The sequence below is a fragment of the Dipteris shenzhenensis genome, chromosome 9, assembly GCF_047967505.1.
Source record: "Dipteris shenzhenensis isolate YYH24624 ecotype China chromosome 9, Dip_SZ_1.0, whole genome shotgun sequence".
In the NCBI taxonomy this organism is placed as follows: domain Eukaryota; kingdom Viridiplantae; phylum Streptophyta; class Polypodiopsida; order Gleicheniales; family Dipteridaceae; genus Dipteris; species Dipteris shenzhenensis.
Window position 1 is genome coordinate 10305861 of NC_141604.1, and position 19833 is coordinate 10325693.

Genomic DNA, 19833 nt, shown 5'->3' on the forward strand with positions numbered 1-19833 from the left:
GTACAAAGACGCTAGAGCTTTTGGAGAAGGAATCTATCCTCGTGACTCTTGTGAACTGAACTGCACTTCAAAAGGGGATTCTTGTGTTTTCTTAGATCTTAGACTTTCTCAATCTACCATAGGATTAGAGGTTGATATATACGATAAACGTGAACAACCTGAATATAGTGGTTTACACATTATAAAAATGCCTCACATTGACTCAAACATTTCTGATTTGGCAAAATATGGAGTCATTTCTTCCCAATTCCATAGATTTTCCCGCCTTTGTACAACTAAGGAGTCTTTTATCACTCATTGTAGTAATTTGATCACTTTACTATTACACAAGAGGTATAATCCAAGGAAAATAATGAAAAAAGTTCGCACATTCTTAGATATGAAGTCTTTTATCTATGGTGTTTCGGCCTTAGGTTTGTTTAGAATGATTGAACTTAAGCTGAAAACAAAAAGCGGGGAGCTGAATAGCCCGTTTTTCTTTTAGTTTCAAAAGAGAGTTTGTTTGAGTATACTTGTGCTTTCTAAGTTAGAAATGTATTTTTGCCTCTTTGCAGAAACGAGACATAAGTGTAAAGTGCCTTTTAACTTTTTATGTTTTAAATAAGAGAGAGAGAGAGAGAGAGAGAGAGAGAGAGAGAGATTCTAGTTTTTTGGAAGTTTTTGTTTCTTGACTTGCTTGTTTATTTTTGCTTAAGTCACCTGCTTCGTTTCTTCTTTATTTCTTGTTTTCATTCTCTTTTGTTTATTTGACGTATTTTAGCAAGCACTGGGTTTGCCCAAGAGACTCCGCGGGTCTTTAGAAACCCAGTATAGCTGCTTATGCTTGGGCACTGATGACGACATAAGTGTTGCTTTGCTTGCTAAGTATGTCTTTCTTTTGCTTTTCATAAAAGTTTTTGTTTACCTCTTTTTTCTTCTCTTTCATTTTCTCTTTTATTTTCTTTGTAGATTTTTGATCTTTAGAACAACAAAAAATTCTAAATTTGTATGATTGGACTTATTCTAGTCTTACAAAGGTATATTTTGTCACAGTATCCTTTACACCCCCCCTACTGAGAAGTGTGCAGGATGTGGGGCGAGGTATGTGTGAGAGATTAGGAGCTGGCTGATTTGGGATATCATAGAGTGTACGTCCATAATTATCCTAGATTGGAGTGTCAGTGAGTGGTGACGATGATGGCCCCTCTATAAATCTTTGACAAAAGTCCTTAGAGTTGTTACTAAATAGAATATTCAGTAGTTTTCCTCGTTTCGGCGGACAAAATCCAGCTTCTTCCTACGTACCAATCAACGATACTCACGTAGCGTCTCTGGTTGGTTCGGGAGGTAGTTTTTGGTTTCAAATCTAAGTTGATGGCGTAAAGCCTTGCACTCATCATCGTACCAGCTATTACAAGGGATAGTCCTAGGTGGTGGTGGACGAGTGGAGCGAGTAGTGTGGGGGAAAGCGTGAAGGGAAGCCTCGTACAGTGAGCAGGTGAGTAGAGCAACACGGTCCTCTAGTAAGGGTATAAAATCAATTTATGTGAGAAGTATGTAAAGGCGAGCAGAATATGTAGGCGAGAGGCTGCGGTCAAAATGTATGTCATGATAAGTGGTGTGGGTAATGTGTGGTGTGGGAGGTACCGTGAGATGGGGTGTAGAGATACTTAAGAAGAGGTATGTCTGACAGCCCCAGGAGGATAGGGTGCGACAGGAAAATCAGTGATGCGAGAGGTGAACGCAGGGGATCCCATGACGAAGTCAACAACGCTAGAGCCCCCTCCATGTGGGAGGCAGGTAAAACCACCTGAGAAGGGCCATCTATCTGTTAGAAAATACCCAACAGAGGGTACGCACAGCGGAAGACTTATAGTAATGCCCAGGAGCTCACACAGTGTGCGGTGTGGGGTGTGGAATCACAAACTTCTTTACTTATGTGCATTCAATAGATATGCAGACTCATCAGTAGACAATGAACCAGCCAGATAGAGAAACCACCAAAATATATATTTCCGTCCAAAACTATGGACACAATACAAAACAGAGAGATCCAGAGTCCCACCAATGATGTGGTCCTCTGATCTTACCACAAGGTCCTTCTCCTATCTGCTTGCTATCTCTAGACTTGAGCCCGCGTGCTCCACCTCGAGCGTCTGTAGACTTTCCGTCTAGTGTGTTCTTCTCCACCTTACTGCCTGTGAATCAGCCTAGGTGGGCAGCCCCTGCCAAGCTTTGTCTGCAGCACACAGATCCCTGTTCCACTGCTCCAACCTGCTTGTGAATGGCTGCTCCAGAAGATGATGATCTCAGCAACCTTCTGCCCTAGAAGACAGTCTAGGTTCAGCCTCTCCCTGGAGCTAAGTCTGCAGCACCTCAGCACAGTTCACCTCCTGGTCATAAGCCCAACTGCTGCTGCTCTGCTGCTCCTTTCTGCTCCCTGAAGTGCTGCTAGGCTGGATGAGAAATGAGGCCTGAAGCCTCTCCTTTTATAGGCCCTGAGGCCTGGCAAAAATACCGACCAGTCTGCCCTGACTGGGCCGACTGGACAGACTAGGTTGGCTGGCCCAACCGACCTGGTTGGCTCAGCCCAACCAGCCCTATATAAGGGCCCTTTGCTGGCCCTTTGTTCCATGCAGGGTCCAGCTCCTTTGCTGCTGTCCTGCCACCTGCCAGCCCTGCTTGCAAGCCATAGACCTGCCCATAGACCCCCACTATACTGCGCCTTGCTGCAGCCCTTTGCTGGCACCTTGTCCTGGCCGTACCTCTTCCGTACTCTGCCCTGCAGCAGCCTGCACAGATCCGTACAGCTTTGTACCCTGCTCCATACACATGCTGATGTCAGCACGCCTTTCATAGGGTCCTGCTGCAGTCCACTGAGTGCCTCATGCCAGGCCTGATCCAAGACATTGTGTCCCCGCCATCTTCCTGCACATGAGCTGCTCCTGATGCAGCCATTCATCCTTGGGATACCCCACCAACCATGAATGCTCCAGATCTGTCCTAGATCCACACATCCAGGTAATCTCTCTTTGGGCACATCCTGCCCTAGGTCTCCCTCCCCCACACACTCCTCATTTGGGGGCTTACAGATGGGGAGGTGACCTTTCCAACACCCCCTCTCACCGGCACATCCAAGCCCAATGCCAACATGTCGATGAAGATGCTCCAGTAACTCCCTGGTCGTAGTCCTCTAGAACCTTTCGGTGTCGAAATCTTTTCCTGGCTTTTCATCCAGTGGCTCCTGCTCCACCACGTCCGGTTCCGCTTGTGCACACCATCCTGGTACACAGGTCCATCTCTCGTAGCACCTCCTGGCACCACCCCCTTCCGTCACATTCCTGCCTTTGTATTCGAGCAACCCAGCATCCACGATCTTCTAGTCGTCCCCCTCATAATGAGTGAACAACCTGGAGTCTTCCAGGCACCATGCTCTGAGGGTCTGTTGCAACCCATCCTTCCTTTGGCAAGGTCTACAACAAAAGTACATCTCCAGATCACCTGGACTGCAAACTTTAAACGCACCTGACTCTGAATCACCTTCCTTCTCGCAAGGGCACAATCCTCCAATCGTGGAAGTCAATTCCCAAGAGCTTCTGAATCAGGGTCGTCCTTCAGCGAGGTCCCTGCCTTGAGGCTCCCACACTTGTGAGCCTCCTACTTGGGCTCTGATACCATGTTAGAAAATACCCGAGAGAGGGTACGTACAGCGGAAGACTTATAGTAATGCCGAGGAGCTGACACAGTGTGCGGTGTGGGGTGTGGAATCACAAACTTCTTTACTTATGTGCATTCAATAGATGTGCAGACTCATCAGTAGACAATGAACCAGCCAGATAGAGAAACCACCAAAATATATATTTCCGTCCAAAACTATGGACACAATACAAAAGAGATAGATCCAGAGTCCCACCAATGATGTGGTCCTCTGATCTTACCACAAGGTCCTTCTCCTATCTGCTGGCTATCTCTAGACTTGAGCCCGCGTGCTCCACCTCGAGCGTCTGTAGACTTTTCGTCTAGTGTGTTCTTCTCCATCTTACTGCCTGTGAATCAACCTAGGTGGGCAGCCCCTACCAAGCTTTGTCTACAGCACACAGATCCCTGTTCCACTGCTCCAACCTGCTTGTGAATGGCTGCTCCAGAAGATGATGACCTCAGCAACCTTCTGCCCTAGAAGACAGTCTAGGTTCAGCCTCTCCCTGGAGCTAAGTCTGCAGCACCTCAGCACAGTTCACCTCCTAGTCATAGGCCCAACTGCTGCTGCTCTGCTGCTCCTTCCTGCTCCCTGAAGTGCTGCTAGGCTGGATGAGAAATGAGGCCTGAAGCCTCTCCTTTTATAGGCCCTGAGGCCTGGCAAAAATGCCGACCAGTCTGCCCTGACTGGGCCGACTGGACAGACTAGGTTGGCTGAGCCCAACCAGCCCTATATAAGGGCCCTTTGCTGGCCCTTTGTTCCATGCAGGGTCCAGCTCCTTTGCTGCTGTCCTGCCATCTGCCAGCCCTGCTTGCAAGCCATAGACCTGCCCATAGACCCCCACTATACTGCGCCTTGCTGCAACCCTTTGCTGGCGCCTTGTCCTGGCCGTACCTCTTCCGTACACTGCCCTGCAGCAGCCTGTACAGATCCGTACAGCTTTGTACCCTTCTTTGTACACATGCTGATGTCAGCGTGCTATTCATACGGTCCTACTGCAGTCCACTGAGTGCCTCATGCCAGGCCTGATCCAAGACACTGTGTCCCCACCATCTTCCTGCACATGAGCTGCTCCTGGTGCAGCCATTCATCCTTGGGATACCCCACCAACCATGAATGCTCCAGATCTGTCCCAGATCCACACATCCAGGTAATCTCTGTTTGGGCACATCCTGCCCTAGGTCTCCCTCCCCCACGCACTCCTCATTTGGGGGCTTACAGATGGGGAGGTGACCTTTCCAACACCCCCTCTCACCGACACATCTAGGCCCAATGCCAACACGTCGATGAAGATGCTCCAGTAACTCCCTGGTCGTAGTCCGCTGGAACCTTTCGGTGTCGAAATCTTTTCCTGGCTTTTCATCCAGTGGCTCCTGCTCCACCACGTCCGGTTCCGCTTGTGCACACCATCTTGGTACACAGGTCCATCTTTGGTAGCACCTCCTGGCACCATCCCCTTCCGTCACATTCCTGCCTTTGTATTCGAGCAACCCAGCATCCACGATCTTCCACTCGTCCCCCTTATAATGAGTGAACAACCTGGAGTCTTCCAGGCACCATGCTTTGAGGGTCTGTTGCAACCTGTCCTTCCTTTGGCAAGGTCTACAACAAAAGTACATCTCCAGATCACCTGGACTGCGAACTTTAAACGCACCTGACTGAACCTGAATCACCCTCCTTCTCGCAAGGGCACAATCCTCCAGTCGTGGAAGTCGATTCCCAAGAGCTTCTGAATCAGGGTCGTCCTTCAACGAGGTCCCTGCCTTCAGGCTCCCACACCTGTGAGCCTCCTACTTGGGCTATGATACCATGTTAGAAAATACCCAACAGAGGGTACGCACAGCGGAAGACTTATAGTAATGCCCAGGAGCTCACACAGTATGCGGTGTGGGGTGTGGAATCACAAACTTCTTTACTTATTGCATTCAATAGATGTGCAGACTCATCAGTAGACAATGAACCAGCCAGATAGAGAAACCATCAAAATATATATTTCCGTCCAAAACTATGGACACAATACAAAAGAGATAGATCCAGAGTCCCACCAATGATGTGGTCCTCTGATCTTACCACAAGGTCCTTCTCCTATCTGCTGGCTATCTCTAGACTTGAGCCCGCGTGCTCCACCTCGAGCGTCTGTAGACTTTCCGTCTAGTGTGTTCTTCTCCATCTTACTGCCTGTGAATCAGCCTAGCTGGGCAGCCTCTGCCAAGCTTTGTCTGCAGCTCACAGATCCATGTTCCACTGCTCCAACCTACTTGTGAATGGCTGCTCCAGAAGATGATGATCTCAGCAACCTTCTGCCCTAGAAGACAGTCTAGGTTCAGCCTCTCCCTGGAGCTAAGTCTGCAGCACCTCAGCACAGTTCACCTCCTGGTCATAGGCCCAACTGCTGCTGCTCTGCTGCTCCTTCCTGCTCCCTGAAGTGCTGCTAGGCTGGATGAGAAATGAGGCCTGAAGCCTCTCCTTTTATAGGCCCTGAGGCCTGGCAAAAATACCGACCAGTCTGCCCTGACTGGGCCGACTGGACAGACTAGGTTGGCTGGCCCAACCGACCTGTTTATAGGCCCTGAGGCCTGGCAAAAATACCGACCAGTCTGCCCTGACTGGGCCGGCTGGACAGACTAGGTTGGCTGGCCCAACCGACCTGGTTGGCTCAGCCCAACCAGCCCTATATAAGGGCCCTTTGCTGGCCCTTTGTTCCATGCAGGGTCCAGCTCCTTTGCTGCTGTCCTGCCACCTGCCAGCCCTGCTTGCAAGCCATAGACCTGCCCATAGACCCCCACTATACTGCGCCTTGCTGCAGCCCTTTGCCGGCGCCTTGTCCTAGCCGTACCTCTTCCGTACACTGCCCTGCAGCAGCCTGTACAGATCCATACAGCTTTGTACCCTGCTCCGTACACATGCTGATGTCAGCGCGCCTTTCATAGGATCCTGCTGCAGTCCACTGAGTGCCTCATGCTAGGCCTGATCCAAGACACTGTGTCCCCGCCATCTTCCTGCACATGAGCTGCTCCTGATGCAGCCATTCATCCTTGGGATACCCCACCAACCATGAATGCTCCAGATCTGTCCCAGATCCACACATCCAGGTAATCTCTCTTTGGGCACAGCCTGCCCTAGGTCTCCCTCCCCCACGCACTCCTCATTTGGGGGCTTACAGATGGGGAGGTGACCTTTCCAACACTATCAAGACAATTATAAATAATAAGATCATGCATCCTGCCTAGATCTAACAGGGCCTGCCCGTAAGATGTGACTGGAGCTCATCTATCAGTTGAAACTTGCATCATACCTACATCCTCAAGATCAATGTCTGGCTGTAAAATGAATCGTCTCTGAAGTCGAGAAGTGGCGACGATCCCTTGTCCTCGTGTTGAAGTCCCCAACCAAGAGGGACTTCCCTGCGGCTTGAGAGGTCGACAATGTCTTAGTATAGAGCTGCGTATGGTGATGTCTCCGTCTCCTCTCGGACATCTTGAGCAAAGTGTGAGGTCTCGGGAGGGAAGTAGCATACTGCAATGGACAAATCCCGACTGTCTGTGTGTCAGACTCGGATCCAGAGAAATCTGGAGTGTGTATCTCTCCACTCTACTAAGATGGTTCCCAAAAGAGTGGACTTCTAAAGAACTGCTGCTCCTCTCGATCCTCGTACTCCCCCTTTGTCCCTCGTCTCATCTCTGTAAGCAGACTCCCATGTATACCGGCTGACTACTAGTAGTGGGTGCTGTGGACTCTGATGTGTCTCTGTATAAAAGACTATGTCACGACCTGTATAAGATTCCGAGAAGTTTCTTGGTTCTGACGAGAAGGTTCCATTACAGTTCCAAATGGTACAAGACAGGGTCTCAGTATGCTAAGTCTCATAGACCCCACCTCCCTATGTGGGAGGAGGATCAGATGCCCGACGGGGGCCAGCAAGGAGTCGTCCATCTCGAACTACTGCTCACTTTCCATCCTTGTGGGTGTGGTCCTGCTGCTGTATCAGAGTGCGCCTCTCCTCAACCTACAAAGGGGTGAGATCCTCATCCATGGATATCGATGGATGGTCCCGTAAGACTAATCTATGCCGCAGAGGTGAGAGTCGTGCATGAGTATCATGGAATCGTATGATAAGGGGCTGCTCTCGATTGGGATCTCTCCCCACCCACCATGCCCACTCAGCTACCCCAAGTGTAGTGGCCACAAATGCAGTCTCATCGCTCATCAGTGTAGCCTCGGTGCGTGGAATACCATGGACTCTGATGTTGAGAGCCTTACTGGCTCTCTGCTGTTGCTCCATGAGAGTTACCGAAATGGTTGCCTTCGCAGGTTCCCGTTTGGCCACGTTTACCCATCTAGATGCCTCCTCGATTACAAAGGGGCTGGACTCCCTGCATGAATGGATGTCTGAAGGCCTGGCTTTATAGAACCCCTCAGGTTGTGGGGAAGCTGGAAGCAGGTCGGCCAGCAGACCCACAAAGGGTCAGGCTTTGGGGCTGGGAGGAGCCCTATTTAGAGGTGTGGTGGAGGGGGCCAGGCACACACAACTAGGGGGCTGGGCCCCCATTTATAGGAGGCAAAAGTCGGCCTGTTCCAGTTGGCCAGGATTGGGCAGCGAGTCGGTTTTTTGTGGAGGGCCTTGTGCCCTATATAAGAGGGCCTTTGGGGCCTCATTATTCATCCAGCAGTCCAGCAAGTTGGGGAGCAGCAGGAGCAGCTACTCACACACCCTCAGTCCTACTTCCAAAAAGTGGGTGCAGACTGAACTTTACTAGGGCTGGTATCTTGGCTGTCTCCTAAGGCAGAGAAGTCCAGATTTAGCTTTACTAGGGCTGGTATCTTGGCCTCATTATTCATCCAGCAGTCCAGCAAGTTGGGGAGCAGCAGGAGCAGCTACTTACACACCCTCAGGCCTACTTCCAGGAGGTAGAGAAGTACGGAGGGTGGGTGCAGACTAAGCTTTACTAGGGCTGGTATCTTGGCTGCCTCCTAAGGCAGCAAGAAGCTGAGGTCAAAGGGTGGAGAGTCTACATACGCTCAAGGTGGAGCATGCGGGCTCAAGTTCTAGAGATATAGTAGAAGTAATGGTGGTAAGATCCAAGGACCACGCTCTGGTGGGACTCTCTGGTGGGACTTTGGATCTATCTCTTTTGTATTGTGTCCATAGCTTTGGACGGAAATATATTCTTTTGGTAGCTTCTATATCTGGCTGGATCATTGTCTATTTATGGTTGCATCATGAAGGAGACCTCTATCCCAAGCCGGCTAGTGCACTGCTGTGGCAACTAGTGTGTACCTTGCTTGAGCTGAACTGCTGGCCCGACTCCCGAGCACAGCTAGTGTGAGGCCCAGTCCTCATCTCTCTGCCAAGAAACCCAACTAGAGAATAGCTAGGTGACTGGGGAAATCCACAACTCCCTTTCATGAAGTCCCAGCCACTCCTCCACCATGTGAAACATTTGGTCCCTCATCGTTAGATAAAAAAGCATGGTGGTCCAGTTCTCCTCTCCCATGGAGGGAAAGTTGAAACCCCAAAAAAGGATGAGAGGAGGAATCAATTGCACCAATGGTCCCGCCTTTTGAGGCTACATGATTAAAGCCTTCACCTCCAAGGCAACAAGATAATCATTTGAGATGTCGAGGTAGCTCCACGGTCCAAGCCTCCAGAACTCGTTCGGAAGGGGTCGTCTTGGATTTAGGCCTTGGACTTGGAAGCTTAGAAAAGGGGCCATGTGACGGAGTTTGCTCCATAGAAGCTATGTCTTGCACTAGAAGAGGGGCGGGGCTGGGATTCGAGGAAGAATCTGAAGACTGAGAGGAAAGAGTTTCCACCTTGCCCTTGTCCGAACGCTTAGGCACCGGAGAAGGCTGGGACTTTGGGTGGGGAGAAGGGGAGGTGACGGGAGGGAAGAGTTTGGGGGGGGGGGGGTGGAGGGGAGGACGATGGATAGTGAGAGTGACCGCAACGGGAGGGGCGGGAGGAGGTGAGGGTGCGAAGGAAGGTGGAGGGAGAAAGGTTGAGCAAGGGAAGATCCAAGGGGTGGATGGGAGGGGGGCAAGGCGATGGGCTCTCCTATTGTCTGTCGATGTGTAAGAGCTTGAGTACTCTAGGCCTCTGCCTTTGGCGGGTTTGTTGGGAGATAGAAGGATATCCGATCCATCTGTCTACCCCCCTTGAGATTGGAAAGTTGTTGCTTGGTCTGCCATCACCTTTTGCCTAAGTCTGGTTTGCCACTAGCAATTCTTGACGACGCTCTTACCAAGCTTCTTTCTCTCCACCCAGTCCAATCCCCTCGGAAGGCTCCACCCAAAGGGGTTTGAGACTCGTGCTGCTGCTTGGGTGGATGTTGGGCTCTATCCGCATGAAGCTCGAGCCTGAGGAGGAGGGGGAGCCCTACTTTGGCCCTAGGGACATGCCCGTGCCAAATGACCCATTTGCTTGCAACGAATACATTGACCTGGAAGTCCAGAGACCTCAACCCTTTGTTGGAGCTCTCCGTTGACAAGAGTCTCGAGGAGGATCTCGCTGGAAGAGTTTTGGGGTTGTCTTCAATCACCTTGAGATAAGAGATTCCATCATCTACCACAACTGAGTCTGTTGAAGTCGGCGGGGACTCTAACACTATGCCAAAACATCCCTTGATGGAGGAAAGGATAGGTCGGTACTCCTTTGGGAGCCCCATGAATCGGAGGCTGGAGTCACTGAGAGAAGTGGCATGTGTTGTGTCAAGCCCATGTCGTCAATTGTGAACCCATGGTACCAAGGGATGAAGTAAACGAGGTGGGGGTCAAGGAAAATGGGCATGCTCCACCAAGGCCGGGGTGTTCTCGAGGGAACTCATCTAACGAAGAAAAACTCCTCTCTTGTAGATGGTGACCTCTTGAATGTCGTCACTGTCTAGCGCTAAGCTCACCTAGATCCAGTCCCGCACCTAACTCCTCGCTTGTAGATGGTGACCTAGATCCAGTCCCACACCTAACTCCTTGTGGGAGTGGGTCCAACAATCGTGCTCACCAAAGCTCTATCCTGAAGTCACTGTACTGCATTTCTTTACTTGTTGCTTGTCCTTTGGGAAAGTAGAACCTTAGCGGCTAGGGGAGTCAAGCGAGCTGCCAAAGAGCCCCTCTTGCCGGACCAGAGAAATCAAACAAAAACACTGCGCTGTGAGAGAGGAAGGGCGGGGCAGAAAAGAGGAAAAAAAGGCTGGGATTCGAGGAAGAATCTGAAGACTGAGAGGAAAGAGTTTCCACCTTGCCCTTGTCCGAACGCTTAGGCACCGGAGAAGGCTGGGACCTTGGGTGGGGAGAAGGGGAGGTGACGGGAGGGAAGGGTTTGGGGGGGGGGGGGTGGAGGGGAGGACAATGGATAGTGAGAGTGACCGCAACGGGAGGGGCGGGAGGAGGTGAGGGTGCGAAGGAAGGTGGAGGGAGAAAGGTTGAGCAAGGGAAGATCCAAGGGGTGGATGGGAGGGGGGCAAGGCGATGGGCTCTCCTATTGTCTGTCGGATGTGTAAGAGCTTGAGTACTCTAGGCCTCTGCCTTTGGCGGGTTTGTTGGGAGATAGAAGGATATCCGATCCATCTGTCTACCCCCCTTGAGATTGGAAAGTTGTTGCTTGGTTTGCCATCACCTTTTGCCTAAGTCTGGTTTGCCACTAGCAATTCTTGACGACGCTCTTACCAAGCTTCTTTCTCTCCACCCAGTCCAATCCCCTCGGAAGGCTCCACCCAAAGGGGTTTGAGACTCATGCTGCTGCTTGGGTGGATGTTGGGCTCCATCCGCATGAAGCTCGAGCCTGAGGAGGAGGGGGAGCCCTACTTTGGCCCTAGGGACATGCCCGTGCCAAATGACCCATTTGCTTGCAACGAATACATTGACCTGGAAGTCCAGAGACCTCAACCCTTTGTTGGAGCTCTCCGTTGACAAGAGTCTCGAGGAGGATCTCGCTGGAAGAGTTTTGGGGTTGTCTTCAATCACCTTGAGATAAGAGATTCCATCATCTACCACAACTGAGTCTGTTGAAGTCGGCGGGGACTCTAACACTATGCCAAAACATCCCTTGATGGAGGAAAGGATAGGTCGGTACTCCTTTGGGAGCCCCATGAATCGGAGGCTGGAGTCACTGAGAGAAGTGGCATGTGTTGTGTCAAGCCCATGTCGTCAATTGTGAACCCATGGTACCAAGGGATGAAGTAAACGAGGTGGGGGTCAAGGAAAATGGGCATGCTCCACCAAGGCCGGGGTGTTCTCGAGGGAACTCATCTAACGAAGAAAAACTCCTCTCTTGTAGATGGTGACCTCTTGAATGTAGTCACTGTCTAGCGCTAAGCTCACCTAGATCCAGTCCCGCACCTAACTCCTCGCTTGTAGATGGTGACCTAGATCCAGTCCCACACCTAACTCCTTGTGGGAGTGGGTCCAACAATCGTGCTCACCAAAGCTCTATCCTGAAGTCACTGTACTGCATTTCTTTACTTGTTGCTTGTCCTTTGGGAAAGTAGAACCTTAGCGGCTAGGGGAGTCAAGCGAGCTGCCAAAGAGCCCCTCTTGCCGGACCAGAGAAATCAAACAAAAACACTGCGCTGTGAGAGAGGAAGGGCGGGGCAGAAAAGAGGAAAAAAAGGCTGGAGAGGAATCAGGATCAAGATTCTCTTTAAATAGGCCCACCAAAGGGCTTGGGCAGAAAAGAATTGCTCGAGTCTGAGAAAAGCTGAAAAGCTGACCTGCTCGCAGGAAAAGGGTCCAGCAGAGCCAAAAGGACTCAAGAAGATAACTGAAGGCTATGGCCTTTAAACAATGCCCAAATGAGCCACAAAAAGACCTGTGACCAGGCCCAGTGGAGCTAGAGAGCGGGGGCTGCTCCCAAAACAAGAAGAGCAGCACAAAAACTGCGCTAGCATCCAAGTCCACGCTCGACCCAGAGAAGAGCTCCCAGAAACAGTTGCAAGCTTCAAAAGCTTCAGAACCAGCAAGCTGCCAGAAAAGAAACTCCCACGAACAGTGCGAATCACAGAGAAGCCTCCAGGGACCAACTCGAACTGCTGGGTGGTCTAAATACAGCAATGGTGCTGCTTCCAAATCACCAGAGCAGCACAAAGCTGCGCTTCCAAGCTCGAACCAGAGAAAAGTACCTAGAGACAGATGCGACCTGTCAACTTTAAAACTAACAAGCCGGCCAGCAAAGAGCTCCCACAATCAGCGCGAACAGCTGAGAAACCTCCCGGGACCCAACTCAAAGCAAAGGGCGGCTGAAGCCTGAAAGACAGCAAAGGTGCTGCAAGAAGGCTTGGAACGGGCAGGAAGAAGCGGAGGGAAAGCAGGGAGAGGGCTTAGGAAGAGGCGGAGTGAAGGCGGGGGTAGGAGAGGCTATGACAGGGGAGAGAGCAGCAGTGCTCACGCAGGCAAGGACAGCACCCATCGCTCCCTTCATCTCCCCTTGCTTTCCAAACTCTGGTCAACCATACTCCACGTCTTTTAGGCCTGAACTATGGAGAAGAGCTTCTTCTCATAAGCTGAATATTTTGGTAATTAGAGTCTAACTTTTTGCTCTCAAAAGTAAGTGGCTGATCATCTTGGATCAGTATGGCTCGGACACTGAAGCCTTTAGCATCCACTTCAACCACAAAAGGCTGATGTGCTACTGTTCTTAGTATGAATGTTGTGACTACTATTCTTTTAATAGCGACAAAGCTTTTTAAGCTTCACCTCTCCAAAAAGGCGTTTTCCTTCCCCCCATCAAAGTAGAAAACCTATTATATATAATCTCTAGCGAAACTTTGGAGATGTTTGAATCAAATATGTCCAAGATACTTTGCATCCAGAAGCATAACTCAGTACAACATAAGCTGAGTCAAGAATCTCAATAAACTGCAACGTGTCACAAGCACTTCTACTACAAGTATCGGCTGCCCCGTGCGTAAGGTGGATTATTGTAGAAAATGTGAGACATGGCAAAAAACCATGCCAATTGAGCTCATTTAATAATTATGACCTATGTGTAGGACTTCTTGAAGTACATGGTTAGTGTAAAGTCTTGTAAAAAAGAACTCACACAGATGATCAATAAACATGTGCACAATAAACATGTACCCTTCACCTCCAGAGTGCCGACAGAAACTCAGTACGAAGACTTTGTATAAATGGATGCTCAAGTATGTGTGGGTGTGTGGATTTGTATGTGTGAGAGAGTCCCTGCTATGCGTGATGGAGTTTATGGTTTTCAATCTTATGAGTGACTATCATGAGATTGAAACTGCACTATGTTGTGTTTTTAGAGGATGAGTTTGGGAATGTTCCTGGAAATCCATCTAGGTATATGTGCACAATAAATAATAAAAATAAATGAGAAAATGGTATGGATATGCATGGATTGATGAAAGTTATTAGACCAGCTTCTTTAGCATAATGTAGAAATCTGACTGTGTTAATAGATATTTGAATTTTAACATTTATTGGATGTTATTATTCTAAAAGAATTTTAACTTTTTTCTGGACTAATATGATATTCCAACATAAAAAACTGTCCTAAATCTTTTGGTTATGTGGGAAAAATTCACTCCTGATTGCTTGGTGTAAAACTTTCACTTTCTAAGCAATTTAAAAACTTTTCTCAAAGTCTTCACATGTTCTTTACTGTAGGTTAGGATATCATCATGAAATGTATAACAAATTCACCCAGATAGGGTATAGGCAGGATATTCATGGGATTTGAATAAGGTTGTCTCATTACTTAAACGAAAGGACATAATTTTGAACTCGCAATAATTATAACGAGTACGGAACCCTATCTTACATATAAGTCCTTTAGGTATTATGAGCCATGTATTTGAAGAAAGATAACATATGTACTATTTTCATTCATGACCTGAACCTTTCTATGAGGAGTTGGAAGTATTTGCACAAAATGACCTAGGAGGGTGGTTGCTTAGGCTGTGGCGGTGGATAATCTGCTCCCTTATTGTCCTTTCCTAGACACTTCAAACTATCTTTTATGATTTTGTTTAACTTTATTGGTTTTAAAAGTCTAGCTTTTGTGTTTGCTTAGAAATCCTAGTTGGGCTGTTAGGTGAAGGCACATATGTGCCCAGTGTGGGGAATGAGATGACATTGCAGGAGCATTAGTACGGGAGCATGCAGCAAGGATGTATGGATCTGTGGCAGAGGATCTAGGGCCTGGACAGGGCCAAAACCATGGTTCTTAAGACACTCGTGTCTTATGATACGACACTTAAGACACGTGTCTTACCTTAAGATACCTTTAGACACTCTTGTTTTTTTTTTTTTTTTGTGGGTGGGGTGTAACACCTAACATTAAGTTTGACTTAACCATGCTATCACTGATGGCGACTTTGGATCCAGTAGTGGCAGTGACCTTGCAGATTCGGATTAGGATGAATCTTGAGAGTCGAAAGTTTCCTATTATATGTATCGAGATGTAGATTTCATTCATGTCACATGTGACTGACAGATTGTTGTCATGATATTTATGTTTATTGATCTATGATGATTGGTATATAATCTATGTAGCCCTCTAGCCTCTTGTTAAGTTGTTTATCTAGATTTTTGAATATCAAGATTCAATTGTCAGTTTAAACCTTTAAAGTTGTGTCGTGACTTGCAAGCTCTTGAGCCGTGAGTCTTAACTTTACCTTTTGAGTCCACATTGTACAAGTGCATTGTTTAAGTGTAGCTTATTGTACTTCTAGAATCTAGCTGCTAGCTATGTTAGCAAGTTGTACACTTGTATTCTTATACATATATTAATTAAATATTTATTATTACAATGACGTGTCTTATTTTTAAGACACTTTAGACACTCGTGTCTAACGTGTCGTGTCTTAACGTGTCTTACAACCATGGCCAAAACAGAGGTGGGGCACCAGGAGCTGATAGGTGACTGATCTGCAGGGACTTTGCGCCAGGAAATGGGCTTGGAGTAAGTCAGGACAGAGACAGGGGATCCTGGCCCAGTGGCTGCTTGCCATCTGGCCATGCAGGACCTTCAAGCCAGCAAAGGAGCTGCCCTAACAGTTGGTTTGACAGACTATATCTGGGGTTGACTGGGTCGGCTCTCTAGGCCTAATCAGTCGGCTATTTTGGAGGCCCTTGTGGCCTATAAAAGGAGAGCCTTTGGGGCTCACTAATCATCCATTGAAAGACCCATTTGAGGAGCAGATTGGAGCAGCAGTTCAGCCATACTTGAGCCTTCGTGCATGGGATTTGGAGCAGCAAAGGAGGAGGCTGAGTGCTCCAGAGAAAGAGCTCACAAGGTGTCTTCATCCTAGGCTGACTATCAAGGCAGCAAGGCTGATGGATCAAAGGGGGAGCTTGGGCCTCACCATTGGATGCGTTTTGGAGCAACAAGGAGGTCAAGCACTGACTGACTTGTGGCTATCCGGGAGGGTCAGCTTGAAGGTGTGTTTGTGGGGTACCACAACGAGGCCCACTTAAGCACATAGGAAGCACGCAGGCCAAGGGTTTTGGGAGAGCTACGGAGGTAGGAGAACAACTGTTGTAAAGGGTTTCACGCAGCCAATGAAAATGGGAGAAACACCACTAAAAGCCAAGGAAGCACCACAGTATTGCCCATACTTAAACTTTTTTTAGTAATACCTCCACTACCATAACGAATTGTGAGGGAGATTAAAAAACAGGGTCCTCCTCAGGTTGTTTAAAAGGGTTTAAGGGTTCTCGTCGCTCGAACAAGTATGCAGCTCAAGCAACTACATAACATGTCACGTAAGCTGCCACTTAACCCGAAATTAAGTCGGTTGAAGTGAGAATAAAAGGAATTGGTCTTGTAAGAAAGGGATTTCCTCCGAAAGGTTCAAAAGGGGGAGGTCTGAATCTCTTCTTTTCGGGTTGCACTTCCACCCGTTGAATATACATTCTACACAACACTACTTTATATGTGGTCGTGAGTAGACAGTTCGCAGAATGATTGCTCCATTTTGTGAAGCTAGGGTCTAAATTGTCTCAACTTCTGAAAGGTAGGATCATTCAGACGTCGTTGCAGCACGAGATAGCACTCTGCTACTAGAGGGTGATGCACTAGGCATTGCTTTTGTATCATGTCCATCTTGGACAGAAATATAAGTTTTGTTGGTTTACTTGCTGCACATCTACATAAGTACACATAAGGAAAGAGGTTTTAGTTTTGGATTCCACATATAACACCAATGTGTGAGTTCTTGGGCTCTATTATTCATCCGTATACCCTTTGTTGTCATTTCTAACAATCTAGATATACGTTCCTGCCATGTTGCGGCCTGCTGGTTTTGCGGTAATTCTTTCTATCTTAAGTGGTGTGTTGCCCTTGTCCTATTAGCGAGATTTAGATGCCCATGTGGGAGAGACTAAAATGAAATCGTTTAGTCTTCACAGGGAGTTGTAGCTTGAATGAAGAGATTTTGGACTAGCTTTTGATTGGCCTTCTCCTTTAGTGCTAGCCTTCGTCATGGCTGAGTCTGCCCTTCACCTCCGGAGTGCCGACAAAAACTCAGTATGAAGACTTTGTATAAATGGATCCTCAAGTATGTGTGGGTGTGTGGATTTGTATGTGTGAGAGCATATGCTATGGTCTACACCCACTGTTGGGTGCTGATGACGTCAGTGCAGTTTATGGTCTTCAACCTTATGAGTGACTATCATGAGATTGAAACTGCACTATGTTGTTTTTAGAGGATGAGTTTGGGCATGTTCCCGGACTCATCTAGGTATACGTTCTCGCCATATTATCGGACATGCAAATTTCATCCCTTGTGAAGTTTTTGTCTATGTTGCAGCTTGCTGGTATTGCAATAAGTTCTTTCTATTTAAGTGTGCCCTATCAGCTAGATTGCCTAATTATTTTGCTTAGAAATGCTCATTTGGGAGAGACGAAAATGAAATTGTATAGTCTTTACAAACAGTAGTAACTTGAGTGAAGAGAAGGTGTACTGCTTTTTGACTAGCCTTCTTCTTTATTACTAGCCTTTGTCACAGTTGAGTCTGCCCTTCACCTTGAAGTGTTGGTAGAAACTCAATACGAAGATCTTTGTATAGATGGATGCTCGAGTATGTATGGGTGTGTGGATATGTATTTCTGAGAGCATATATTTACAGTATGGTCTAGCGGGCGCCGATGACGTTGGTGACCTGCTATGCCTTGTGGAGTTTATGTTTTTCAACCTTGTGAGTGTGTGTCATGGGATTGAATTGTACTATGTGTTGTGTTTTCAAAGGATGAGTTTGGCATGTTTGTGGATTCATGTAGATGTATGATGAAGCTACTTAGCACCATTTGAACATGGAATTGAGGATTAATGGACTCCATATGCATTTATTGAATGGAAGTTTTTCTAAGTTCTCTTCTTTCTTGCAACACCCCGTCTTCTCTCTAGCCCCTTTTCCCACCTCCTTTCTCCTCTCTTTTTGGTTAAAGAAGTAGATGTTCTGTTTGATATGTGGGTAGCACTTTTTGTATGTATCTATCATAAAATGGTTGCGTGCCTTTGTCTATCATGAAAAGGTTGCGTGCCTTTGCAGGTTGTGATGGCCATTAAATGTCGAGGCAAAGAGCTGATGGGTGGATTGTTTACTGGCATCCAAACAAAGCATATTGCAGCAGCAAGCAAGATGGTTTGTACTCCAGAAAAAGATCTTACTTTTCACACGAAATCGTTGCCCCATTTCATTGACTGTATAAGATAACCTTGCATTGTATTTCTTACCCAAGGCAACCATTTCATACACATTTCTGATAAGCATGTAGCCTTACTTGGGTCCCTTGCTATAGGTGCCATGCCTTTACCAGTAAGCAATACTAGACATATCTTCCAAGCATCCTGGTTTGAATAAAGGAGCATGCTTTGTTGAGGGTAAATTCTAGGATTTGAATCTCTAATTGGAGGGTTCTTATTGCTGTGCCAGGTTACAGAATATACTGGCATGCTAGTACAGCCTCACAAAGCAATTGTTGGAGCCAATGCATTTGCACACGAAAGTGGAATTCACCAGGTAACTTTCTCACTAGGAAAATTAAGTTTTGATGTTTATGTGAGTCAGGAGGTTGTCATTAGTGGCCTATGTAGCCTTTTAATTGTGAGAGGAAAAAACAGAAAGATAAGTTTTGATGTTTATGCGAGTTAGGAGGTTGTTATGTAGTGGCCAATGTAGCTTTTTAATTGTGAGAGGGAAAAACAGAAGGATATGTATCACTAGTGTTAATCAGTTTGACTGTGAGAAAGCAGGGAATATCATTGAGCACTTACAGTGAATTTTGTGACATGCTTTCTTTTCAAATATTTAGCAATTGTCTTTTACAGCTTTTTCTTTGCATCTTTTTCCACACGACAGAAAGGCCTACACCAATATAGCTAGCTTGATTGGGATGGGTGTGTGGATTTGTATGTGTGAGAGCATATGTTTATACTATGGTCTACACCCACCGTTGGGCGCGATGACATCAGTGGGGATGTCATAGTAGCTAGTCCCTGCTATGCGTGATGGAGTTTATGGTTTTCAATCGTATGAGTGACTATCATGAGGTTGAAACTGCACTATGTTGTGTTTATAGAGGATGAGTTTGGGCATGTTCCTGAAATCATCTAGATATATGTATCACTAGTGTTGATCGGTTGGTGTGCCAGAAAGCATGAAATACTATTGGGCAACATTGAAATTTATAACATGCTTTCTTTTCAAATATTTAGCAATTGTCATTTTTCAGATTTTTCTTTGTATAATCTTTCATTTATAGAAACACTTACAGTGATATAGAAAGCTGTAATTCAGAAGCCTATGGCCAGGCTTTTAAGGCAAACAATGTTACCCTTAGAATTTGTAACAAATGCCTACATATTTGATGCAGCTGTGTTATGATGCATCTTGTGTATGGCTTATGTAATAGCTGTGATGTTTGTTCTGCCATTGGGTTTGTTTTGGTGGTGCTGGGTAGTTTTAGCTAACACAACCCTGTGACTTTGGTAGCCACGTGATGCGAAACGTAAAAGGTCAATGACCATTAATCTTGTTTCTAAGATCAACAGCACATGCTTTTTAGGACACTTACACAGAAATGCTCAATTTGTAACGTGGTATATTCTGGTCCCATGACAGAAAACATATAAGTTTATTCTGCAGATCCCATCAGAGAATGTGCTCAGTCAAGAAAAGAAAATTCAAATGAAAATTTG

At 47.2% G+C, this 19833-nt stretch overlaps 1 protein-coding gene across 1 annotated transcript in view; it reads left to right on the forward strand.

Moving 5' to 3' along the window:
* LOC147898174 (2-isopropylmalate synthase A-like) overlaps positions 1-19833 on the forward strand; it is a 79784-nt gene that overhangs the window by 14220 nt on the left and 45731 nt on the right. Inside the window, exons 4-5 of the mRNA XM_087378783.1 lie at positions 18185-18277; positions 18569-18655. Coding sequence (XP_087234909.1) covers positions 18185-18277; positions 18569-18655 — 180 coding nt within the window. The remainder of the gene's footprint in view (positions 1-18184; positions 18278-18568; positions 18656-19833) is intronic.